Source organism: Podarcis gaigeae (assembly GCF_964106915.1).
Source record: "Podarcis gaigeae genome assembly, chromosome: 11".
Taxonomy (NCBI): Eukaryota; Metazoa; Chordata; class Lepidosauria; order Squamata; family Lacertidae; genus Podarcis; species Podarcis gaigeae.
The window spans coordinates 7,121,879-7,134,119 of record NC_139687.1 but is presented as its reverse complement, the minus strand read 5'-3'; the positions used below and the strand labels follow the sequence as shown (position 1 = coordinate 7,134,119).

The 12,241-nt window shown below is 40.7% G+C and overlaps 1 protein-coding gene across 6 annotated transcripts in view; it reads left to right on the top strand.

Moving 5' to 3' along the window:
- Nucleotides 1-12,241, top strand: part of AGTPBP1 (ATP/GTP binding carboxypeptidase 1) — an 84,307-nt gene that overhangs the window by 57,843 nt on the left and 14,223 nt on the right. For 3 of the 6 annotated variants that reach the window (XM_083701901.1, XM_083701900.1, XM_083701898.1), the window contains 5 exons: nucleotides 2,390-2,567; nucleotides 4,197-4,288; nucleotides 4,944-5,060; nucleotides 7,377-8,083; nucleotides 9,055-9,093. In XM_083701901.1, coding sequence (XP_083558027.1) covers nucleotides 2,390-2,567; nucleotides 4,197-4,288; nucleotides 4,944-5,060; nucleotides 7,377-8,083; nucleotides 9,055-9,093 — 1,133 coding nt within the window. The remainder of the gene's footprint in view (nucleotides 1-2,389; nucleotides 2,568-4,196; nucleotides 4,289-4,943; nucleotides 5,061-7,376; nucleotides 8,084-9,054; nucleotides 9,094-12,241) is intronic. The other 3 variants (XM_083701903.1, XM_083701902.1, XM_083701899.1) reach the window with 1 other exon arrangement.

The following is a 12,241-nucleotide window of genomic DNA, read 5'->3' as shown; positions in this document are numbered from 1 at the left end:
TGTTTAGTCCTCTATGAATCTTTATTATCACTATCAAGGAATCATGCTCAAAAAAAGAGGGGTGGTGGATTTTAAGAAAGGGAAGAAGTACACATAGAGAAGGTACACTAAAAAAAATCTTTAAAAGCTATTTTTAAAGAATTGTATCTTAGAAAGGGTTAGTGCGGAACTTCAGATAGTTTTTGAGGGAGACTCAGATTGAGATTTAAACCAATTGGAGACAAAAAAACGATTTCAATGTATTGTACCTTAAAAGTCGAACGGAATCCGTTCTGGAAGTCCATTTGACTTCCAAAGCGTGGCTTCTGATTGGCCTCAGAAGGGTCCTGCGGCCAATTGGAAGCCACAGAAGCCCCATTGGATGTTTGGCTTCCAAAAGAATGTTCGAAAACTGGAACACTCACTTCCAGGTTTTGATCTTTTGGGAGCCAGTTTGTTCAGGAGCCAAGGCTTTTGAGATCCAAAGTACGACTACTTAAAAGTACAGTGGTGCCCCGCAAGACTAATGCCTTGCAAGACGAAAAACTCGCTAGACGAAAGAGTTTTCCGTCTTTTGAGGTGCTTCGCAAGACGAATTTCCCTATGGGCTTGCTTCGCAAGACGAAACATCGGGCGAGTTCTTGCGAGTTTTTTTTCCTTTCCCCCCCTTTTCTAAGCCGCTAATAGCCGCTAAGCCGCTAATAGTGCTAATCCGCTAAGCCGCTAAAAAGGGTGCTTCGCAAGTCGAAAAACCGCAAGACGAAGAGACTCGCGGAACGGATTAATTTCGTCTTGCAAGGCACCACTGTAGTATGATAGCATCAATGTCTGCAGTGTTCTTGGTGCTAAGGCTGAACCAGCCCACCTCTATCTACTGCAAATGCAGCAGCAAAATGAAATGCAAAAGTCTGCTGAATGTTATGCCAGTTCTTCCCTCAATCTTCTTGGGAGCAGATTCTACACCTGTGCTGCTATTGATTTGTTCCAAACTGAATTATGACGTTCTAGTTTTTACAGTTATGCAAGGCCATTTGTCTTGAAATTGGATTGTGTACATTGTTGGGTACTTGACCTACTTGAAGTTGGTTAATGTACGTAATCAGGAATTTGATCATAGACTTTTTGCAGAAGCATTTGAACCAAGACTGAACATATGTCCTTTGCAACATTTTGCAATATGTTGGTAAACTGCAGTCATTCTTGAACATCCCACTTGGGATGTTATGCTCTAGTGGAAAAACTTCCTTGCTGCTTGAACTTTGATTTTAATTCCATTAACAGTTGTGCTTCAGTGATTCCAGCATCTCTACCTTGTATCAGGAGGACATGAGATTTACCTTGTTCTTTCCCAACTTCCTTGGGCTATGGCGCCCTTTGAACTTGAGCAGTAGTTCATGAATGATGTTCATTTCACTAGAGTTATGCTACAATTTTTACTGATAACTCCAAGCCCCACGGTTATGTGGCAGTTAGCAGTTTCCAGTTAGCAGTTATGTGTCACTGAAATTTGGGTTGGTAGTTCCTATTCTTTGGAGCTCTAACCCTGTATGTGTTGCACAGGCACCAAATTTATATATTTTTCCAACACTTACTGAAAACTTTCTTTTTTTCTCAGGCTTTGATTAGACTGCATTTTATCTCCATTCTAAGTTTACTCTATTATATACTTAAGTTTGTGATTTGTATCTGTAACTGTCTTTTATTGTATTCTGTATATTGTCTATGTGAACTGCTTAGATCAGGCATGGCTAAACCTGGCCCTCCAGATGTTTTGGGACTACAACTCCCATCATCCCTAGCTAACAGGACCAGTGGCCAGGGATGATGGGAATTGTAGTCCCAAAACATCTGGAGGGCCAAGCTTGGCCATGCCTGGCTTAGATCATTTGAAGGTATGTGTATACAGTGGTGCCCTGCAAGACGAACGCCTCGCAAGACGGAAAACCCGCTAGACGAAAGGGTTTTCCATTTTGGAGGCGCTTCGCAAAACGAATTTCCCAATGGGGTTGCTTCGCAAGACGAAAAAATCTTGCGAGTTCCCGCGGTTCCCCCCCCACTTCCCCCCTTTTCCTAAGCCGCTAAGCCACTTAACAGCTGATCCGCTGATAAGCCGCTTAACAGCTGATCGCTAAAAGCCGCTAGACTGCTAATAGCGCTAATCCGCTAAGCTGTCAATGGGCTTGCTTCGCTAGACGAAGAGAATCGCGGAACGGATTCTTTTCGTCTTGCGAGGCACCACTGTATTAATAATGACAATACATAATCAAGACAAATATTCCATCATAAAATGAAGAGATTTCTTCAAGAGTTCCTATTCCTAGCATTTTACCACAGTAGAACTATAGTGCACAAACAGTGAAATTATTTGACATGCAGTGCTTTGTTTTATAATGCTTGTTTATTGTACTAGGAATGCCTTGCGGTAAGGACGCTTGATCCACTGGTCAACACATCCAGTCTAATCATGAGAAAATGTTATCCTAAAAACCGTCTTCCACTGCCAACCATTAAAAGTGCTTTCCATTTCCAACTACCTGTCATCCCTGTTAATGGTCCAGTGTATCAGCTGTATAGTTTGCCTCCTGAAGGTATGCTTAATTTTGAAACATCATGGTCTTGTGTATATCTGCTTTCCTATGAGAATTAGGGAAAAACATAGACACAGAAGCTTACAATTATCTGGTTGTTCTAGCAGCCTACTATTGAAGTCATAATACTACACAGTTCAATGCAGAATGTGTTTTTTTTTTTAAAAAAAACCAACAACCTTATATCCCCCTTTTAAAGAAAAGATTATATATTTAGATGATTGAAATTTATGCCTCATAAATAGGAGACCAAAATGTGACACCTCCGTTTTCATTTTAAGTCAAATCAAAAACACAAAGATAAATTCTGCAACAAAGTTTGTTGCCTTTTGAAATCTTTAGAATGTATAACAAGCCTGACAGATCTAAAAGAATGAGTGTGTGCTGTTAATTTTATTAATCCAGCATTCAAAACATTAAAATTATAATTTGCTTGTGTATCTCAGAAGTGAAAGTACTTTCACACTTCATCCACTTAAGGTTTGAAGTTGACAATGAATGGGTGCATTGGGGGTATGGTCTAGTGTACAGCCATGTGTACGGTCTTCTTGAAGTGTATCTAAAATAAAAAGTTGTGCTGCCATTCATGAATTGAAGACATACACTTTGGTAGAAATGGTGGGCATGGAATGGGTTAAGCCCACAGGCTATTTTTCTCACAAATACAACTTTTCCTGAATCTGCATTGCATGCATGCATGCACACATACATAATTTTCTTTGTATGCCACCTTTCCCTAGTTCAAACTATGTTCAAGGTGGCTTATAACCTGAAAAACATTTACATAATTACAAATATAACAAATGCAGTCCTAAACAATAAATAAAACACATCAAAATGTACACAACCAAATTGAACAATTTTCACTAAACATAGAATCATAGAATCATAGAGTTGGAAGAGACCACAAGGGCCATCGAGTCCAACATAAAGATACCAAAAGAATAAATAAGTAACAACAACAACCACCACCACCGCCTGCAACACACTCCCTGAAGCATTACCCCAGCCCAAGAGTCTGGTTAGCAGCCTCAGCTTTTGTAGCTGGAGTCAGTCAGGGCCCCTCCCTCCCAGTCCAGGTGGAAAAAGGCCTGCAAGGCAGGGAGCAGGTCTTCCAGGACTCACAACCAATGCAGGTTTTGGAGCATGCTTTTGTCAAGATAAATGTAATTCCACCCTTAAAAGGCCTTGCTGTAAAACTGCCGAATTTGTTCATATTTAAATATTCCTGTATAGGAACAGTTACATAAGCCATCATTCTATTCTGTACTCCCCTGGGCTTCTACTTGAGGTGCCTTATTCAAGGATGCTGGAGTGCCTCAGAAGGGCAAAAACTACCAGATTTCTTTCTACTCTCTGGATGATACAGAGAACAGCTTTCGATAGCTTGGATAGCCTTAGCTGTTCTGCCTTACATTGTTCATGTCCTCTTATGTGTAACAGATTTGTTTCTGTAACATTGAGAATCTGTGTAATTACAAATGCAGCATGTGGTCTCATTTAATTTCATAAGTAGTATTAGGTTTCAGTTGGAGAGTGAAAAGTTTCACATGCATCATTTCTTTTCTGGGATGTACATGTTGTAGAAAACGTACATCTGCCCTACTTATAGAGCATTTTATATCACAGTGGATGACGTAGTAGATGAAAGTGATGACAATGATGACGCCGAAACAGAGTCTGAGATTGAAAATGATAATGAAGATGACATAGATTTTAAGGTTAGTGGAACTCAGATATTGTGCAATTATTTTCATTAGCTTTCAGAAAAATTGCTTGTGTGTGCATCAAATCATAAATATGCTTGTTTTTCAAATCATAAATATGCTTGTGAATTAATTGTAAAAACAGTCGGGGAAGGGACAGGTGTTGCATTGTCTTGTTTCAAGCAAAGCATTTTGAAAATGCGCGTTGAGCCATTTGTCTGCACTCTCAGTGTGTGGATAGGGGGTAGTGATATATACATGGAAGCCACAACCCAACATCATTGTGCATATTAGCCCCCCGTCTCCAACCATCCCCATACTGTTTGACAAAGGAAGCTTCTCTTCTCTTCATTTGATCATTATCTGTGTATATTTTTCCTCACAATACATCACAACACTTCCAACAAATCAGGGCATTAACCAGTATGTTAGCATCTTGTTGTAAAATCATTTCAATGGGTTGAACGGAGGAAGATTCCTTCTTTTGGGATCCATTCCAGTATCAGCTTGCCAGTCAATAAGAGCTTTTGTGTGTTTTCTCTTGAGGTGCAAAAGAACCTTATTTGCAGTATGAAGAAAATACTAGACATTCTCAGTAACCTTAAACTGGAAATTGTATCATGTATCCCACAAATCTTTTAGTAATGAAAGTTCACTTCCTCCCCTATAGAATGATGACATAGAGACTGATATCAACAAACTGAAACCAAAGCAGGAACTGGGGCGATCAGTGGAAGATCTGAAAATCTATGAACAGTTCTTCCCAGAACTTATAGAGGACTTTCAGGTACAGACATTGATATCTTTAAAGAATAATAATGATAAAAGCATAGTTTAGGAATCTTGCGTTTTATTTGGCTGCTACTTCTGTTGAAATACATATCAGCATTCAAAGCTTGCAGAGTTGCTATTCAAACAACTGAACTGGAGAAAGAAAATGAATTGCCACAGTAAGTACAAGCAGAAACCATTTTAGGTGTGTCCAGTTGACGCGAGATTGCTGACATGCAGGTCCTTTGGCACCCAGAAGAAGGTAGGACGGGGCGTGCTTATGCATATTCCACTGATGCACGCAGGGGCCGGGAACAGAACCCCCACATGAATTGGTTGCCACCTGTAAATAAACCTGCACATTTGTGATTCGAGGACCTGATCCCTGCTTGGGGAATGAAGACACGTGGACACAGCTTTATTGATTACAGCATGTGAGAAGGTATTGGCTTAGGCATTGGACCACGGACAGTTTGACTCCACCCACTCAGAGAGGGGTGAGTCTGCTGAGGGTTTAACCACCAGCAGGGAGAGCCTGTTGATGCAAATACAACTATAAGCTCTCCCTTGATGTCACCGAGGGTCATGCCATGGCCCCCCGCCACACCGGGCATCGGACAGGATCCACGACCACCAGATCCCTTTAACGGAATACCCAAAAGTGATGGGGTAGGCGATGGCCACACCTTGCCTTTCCACACACCAACAACACATTCCAATGCCTAACCGCCAAATACCAAGAAAGTTGTGACGATTGCTACGAGGTAGGCGAAAAAAACCAAGAGGCCAGTGCCAATTTGCCAATTGGAAAAAAACTCCTACCAGGCCCCCTGGGCAACCTGGGTGACCAACCGTGGGTCCATAGCAAGGCCAAGAGAGAAGCTACGCCCTAGAGGAGTGGTGGGTGGGTGACACGCGGTAGATCGGGAGCGAATGGCGGGGAGAGCTGGCACGGCCACATTTGAGCAGCTAAACCACGCCTCCCCATTGGCACCCGATTGGGTGCCCACCTGGGGGGGGGGGCGTGGCGCGCCAGCGAAGGTGAGGGCAGGGGGCCAACGCCCCCTGCATGGCGCAGGAATCGTCTCCCAGTCACAAACCCTCCCCTCCGGAAGGAGGAGAGGCTTTCTGTAAGTTAAAAGTGGAGATCTTAAGGCAGGGATAGTCAGTGTGATGCTCTCCAGATCTTGATTGACTCCAATTCCCCATCAGCCCCAGTGGTCAGGGATGGTGGGAGCTGGAGTCAGAAACATCTGGAGGGAACAGCATCTGCCTTTGCCCGTAAGCTGTTAGAATGCCTCTTTTGACACTTCCTTAGCATACCCCTCCTTTTTCTTCATAACATTCCTCACTTTCTACTCATCTGATTTCAGATGAGAAAAACACCTAATTAGACCTCCCTTTTTCTTTTGCTGCTACCCTTTCATCTTCCCTGCGTGACTCCTTGAATGAATGGCCTTCACTTAATGGAATGCACTGTAACCAAGATTTCTAATAACCCTTTTCCAGCTAATTGTTTCTTCTCAGCACTCCTCCTTCAGCTATCTGCTGCTTTTGTTAATTTGTTAATGGTGACTTTGGTTTCTGTGACACTTTTTCTTCCTGGTTCTCTCGATGTCTTTCTGAGTGCTGTCCCTTTCTGATGATTTCCCCTACTTTAACGGTCTTTTGACCTTATCTTTCCATTTTGTTCCTATGGCTTCACCAAGCACCTTTATATTGCTGACTCTTTCTTTTTCTCTCCACTTCTTTTTCATCCCCTGTCCCATTTCGCATCTTACTGGAAGCGCCTTCTGAGTGAATTTTTAAATCTAAAGATAACAAACTGATTTTGCCAATGGTGGGGCTCTTCATGTCCTGCCAAAGTCCAACATACCCTTTGCTGTCAGACTCAGGGATATTCTCTTTCCCTAAATGTAGCCTGTTGTCAGGGTCTACTCTTTTCCTTCTCAGAAATGCTAAGTAGGATAAGATATTTGCTATTTCTACATATTGCTAAATTGTTCCTTAATGCTTGTAAAGTGATTCCTTTTCCATTTCTGCATTAGTGTGTAAGCTCTTTAGAAATACATCTCTATTCTCATTTTTTTCACATTCTGCTTGTTCTTGCAAACAAGTTCACCTGCATTTGGCACCTCCTTTTTTATTCTGCTTCTAGGTATTCTGCTGCTGTTGCCTGGAAGTTTCTCCCTTCTTCCACTTTTGAAAACTTAAGACTGTAAGGTCTCTGGGCAGGAGTTTTGGTGTTATTTATGCATTGTTAAATCAAGTATCTAAATGTTCCTAATAATTATTTTCCCTTCTCTTTTTCCTTTCTCTCCTTAATGTTAAGGAGTGTGACTTAGTTTCCAAGGAACCAAAGCCTTTTTCACCCAATGTAACCCTAGGAGGGCCTATTGTTGTTCCTACCGCTGGAGAGGAGCCATCTCCAGCCAACCCTGCAACAGAAGTTCCCGTGAAGGAGGCTCCTCCTCTACAAACAGAGGACTGTAACAAAAGACCCATCTTTTTGGGTCTGGTAAACCGTGATAGCAACACGGACAATAGCTTACAGAATCAAAGCGATCGCAAGAAATTGTTCTCATCATGCCAGTGCCTAAACCATGAAATAGTTAGAGACTTTGACAGAATTTCGTTGCAAAATGCTTCCAAAAATGAGCACTCTTACAGTACAAGGGCCATGACCAAAAAAGAGTGTAAAACTAGCCCCAGTGAAGTTGCCTGTAATAAACCCTTTCAACACGCTTCATCCTGCGGAAGTGTGTTGTTTGAAGGACGGTCTGTCCAGCTGGGGAAGCTGTGCTGTTCTGGAGCGGAGCCTGAAGAGGAGGAAATTTCCTGTTCCATTTCTCTGGGAGAGCGAGTCATGCTGGAGGCGCCTGATAAGCTACAACTCCACGACCCAGAACTTTATATTGAGGTAGTGAAAAATACGAAGTCTGTTCCTGAATATTCAGAAGTGGCTTATCCTGATTATTTTGGACACTTTCCACCTCCGTTTAAAGAGCCTATTCTTGAAAGGCCTTATGGTGTGCAGAGGTGAGTTTCCAATTTTTCTTAACACGTTTCAAGGATCATCTAAAGCTACGATTTACAGTGGTACCTCTGGATCCGAACGGGATCCGTTCCGGAGCCCCGTTCGCACCCTGAGCATAACGCAACCCGCATCTGCGTGTGTCGCGATTCGCTGCTTCTGCACATGCGCGTGATGTCGTCTTGAGCGTCTGTGCATGCGCGAGCGGCGAAACCCGGAAGTAACCCATTCTGTTACTTCCGGGTCGCCGTGGAACGCAACCTGAAAACGTTCAGCCTGAAGCATATTTAACATGAGGTATGACTGTGCTGTGAACAGTAAAGTTAAATAAAATATTGTTGGGTTTAATACAGAGGGGTTTTTTTGGGAATGGAAGAGACTTTGAGCGAGTGCAGAGGAGGCCATTTCCCCCTATATCCCCCACAATTCAGACTAATTCCCCCCACAATGCGAACCTCCCTGAAACTGTCTTTGGGGATTTAGAAGGGCTACAGAGGAAGTAAAGAACTGATAACACCCTGTTCCATGAGTGGCAACTCCCTTTGTGACTATTGCTCTTAGCTAATACAGGAGAATGTTTATTGAACACAGAATTTTATTTTCTCTTAAGCTCCCTCCCCCCTTAATAATAATGAAGCCCACTGAGAACTTGAAATAAATATTCTGAAGTATATATATAAAGCAGGAGATAGATGTATGCAATAGCAAACTGAGCTGAGCTGGGAAGCCCCCTGTCTAGCTCTCATTCTGCCATGAACCTCAGTAATCTGTCAGTTTCCTTATTTGCAGTGTTTAATTATAACAACAACCTGTTTCACAGGGAGGTGGTATAACTTGCTGGGTTATATAAATTGCCTTGAGCATGCTAAAGTATGATGTTAATGCTAAGATCTGTTGTTGTGAAAAAGAAAAAAAAAAGGAGTTGGACTTTACAGGTGTTTCATAATCTCAAACTTTATTCCCTTTCTTCCACAAGGAAGAAGAGAATGGCTGGCAGTCACATGCGAACTCTGATGTATGTGAAAGAAATATTGGATATTTCTCCTTCATAACATCGGGGTCTCTTGAACTCCTTTTTGGCAATAGTTGGCAGTGAATGGGTGTGTGCAGTTTCCTTGAACCTTATTCCAAATTGATAGGGCAGAAAATCATTTTTTTTAAAAAATGATCTTGTTTTCTCTCTCCTCTTTCAAAATCTTCCTTTCTTTTCCATTACATCAAAAACACATGGGATTGCTCTAATACACAGTGTGAATTGCTACTAAAGCTTGTGGTGTGGTGCTACGTAGAATCTACAGTCATTCCAGAGTCCCAGCATGGTGTGCAGATAAGTGGAGCAACTGATGCTGGTCATTTGTTGACAAAACACTCAGAAAGACTTTGGGGAACCTTAAGACCCTGCTTTCATTTGTTCATAGGGCACCAGATGCAAATGTTCTGATGTCCTCATCTTTAAACATTTTTGTGCTGTCATTCTTGGTTCTGTGTTTAAGGTTAGAATTTGACTACAACAAGGTTTACATTATTGAGAAGGTGGACTGTACCTCAGATTATTACCTGAAAGGAAGTGTTTGCCTTACAAATTAGATCAGGTTTCATTTGCTACCGGAAGGGCCAGAGCTAGAAAATGCGATGGAGATGCCCTCTGCACCTCAGTTTTGGTTCAACATTACTCCTTCTTGTTGCATGTGTCTTGTACAGTTACAAATGCAGTGACAACTAAGACTCCAGCACCACATTCATAATGGTTCCAGAGAATTTCATGTTAACATTGTGCGAGTTACAGATAAATGTAGCAACGTTCATAGTTAAAGATTTGGTTTGCCATGCACTGTACATTCAGTGAGTGAAAGATTCAAAGGTGTACTAGAAGTGTTAACACTTCTGTTTGTTAGTTAGTCATGGCTCCAAAGAATCAAAGTTCCAAAATAATAAATAAGTGTAATTACAACTTGACCACTGAGAGATATTCAGTGTCTAGCTTAATACTATTTTTCAGGTCTTGGCAATACCCCCAAATCAGATAATGTTGGTCTCTGGTATTGAGAAAAAATAGGTAAGATAATTTCAAAAAAATTGAATTGACTAGCGTCACAAGTAGACTTTGAAAGCATGTTCAAAACTATTCCATTAAAAGACGTGTTTTTCCTACTTTCCTTCTGAAACGATTTTAATATAATGACTGTGTTTACAGTTCAACAAGCCAAGGGCCATCTTGCAGAGAAGCAAACAAATTAAGCTTTTTTAAAAAACACAAAAAACCACACACACAAACAAAAAGTTGCCATTGCCATCTACCTTTGTAACCTGGAATGTACCTGAGGTGGAGTTGCCAAACAGACCATAGCTGTTGTGTTCAGACATAGTGCCAAGCCATAGTTAAAGCAAACTGTACTTCATAAGCCAGTCACCACCCATGGTTTCACATTGTGGTTTGTTGCCGGAAAATAAAGCATGGTTAGTCTGCTAAGCTGGGTTCAGACATTCATAAATTACACTTTGGCTAAACAAACCTTGACTTAGTGTCATGTGTGAGCTGGGCCACTTAACAATATGCAGAAAATATTAAGGCATAATAAAATAAACAGGGAAGCAAACTTAGAATATGTATGTCAATGATTTTGTTTAGTTGTAAAGGAACAAATATTCTAAGATAATTTTAATATATAAGAACTGAATAAAACAAAACATTATTTCCAGAGTAATTCCAAACATATTATATTATTCATTACATTGCATTATATTATACATTATTATTATTATTATTACATTACATTATTCCTGTAATCCTAAATATCATGTTTGTCTTAAGAAACAAGTTTGTATGAGCCTAGTTAGGCTTGATGGAGAAAATACAGTGGTACCTCGCAAGACGAATGCCTCGCTAGAAGAAAAACGCGCAAGACGAAAGGGTTTTCCGTTTCTGGAGTTGCTTCGCAAGACAATTTTCCCTATGGGCTTGCTTCGCAAGACAAAAACATCTTGCAGGTTTGCTTCCTTTTTCTTAAAGCCGGTAATACCCAGGGAATCCACGCTAGTGGATTTTTTCGCAAAACGAAAAAATCGCAAGACGAAGCAACTCGTGGAACGAATTAATTTCGTCTTGTGAGGCACCACTGTAAGACTAATTTCCGTAGCAATGGATCTTTAAAAAATGTCAGTAGTCAGATGTGTCCTTAACGGTGACATTAAAAAAACTAAATTGTGGCAAGTGTGTCTAGGTTTTACTTGCTAACGATTCTAAACTTATCTTCTTGACATTGTATAAACATTACTTTTGACAAGAGTAGAAGAGTGAAGCTGTGAATTAGATGTTAGTTATTAGTTTAGCTACTCATTTCTATATTTTGGTGCCTGTGCTTAATATGTCTTCTGAATGATAGTTTACAGTAGGTTTTCATTTTGTTCACACTGTCAGCTTACCACACAATAACTCCATTCTGTTTTGGCACAATTTCTACATCGCATATCAAGGCCAGTCGCGATATATTTTCAGACACAGAATGGCAATTGAGAAATATTTTTCAATGTCAAAATCTACCTCTTTGTTTTTATTATTGTACGTGCTTTTCACTCTTTACTATTCAGCTGTTGAATAAAGCTGATTTCCAGGGTGTTCAACTTTTCTGAGCAGGTATTTCCAACTGCATAGGCTTTCTGTGCCATGAGGCATAAGAAGATTTCTTTCTGACATAGACAACACATTTGTGTAGGGAATTTTGTGTCTCCTGTGCACATGGTTACAGACATGCTTGTACATCTGGTTCAAGAGTTCTTACAGCATCTATACATGGCAGAATAAAAGCACCAGATATAATGCTCCACAGAGTGGGAGCACAGAATTATTTTCGCAGAAATGATAGTTGTGTCACATGGTTAATCTTGCATTAAGTGTATGTTTTATTTATAACCTCATGTTTAAGCAGAGGTTTCCGTAGGTGAGAAGCTCGCACACTAACCCAATCACTGCACAGTACTCTTTGAAACTTTATTTACTGCAGCTGTAATTGCATGAATTGCTAATATAACTTAATTGTTCTCAAAGCTTAATTAGTTTTAAACTAATAATACTAATTGATATAATAATTGATATCTGATATTATGCACTTTGGAAGGAAAAGGAATCCAACATTTGATCTTGAATCTTTGATGTCTTCTGTATA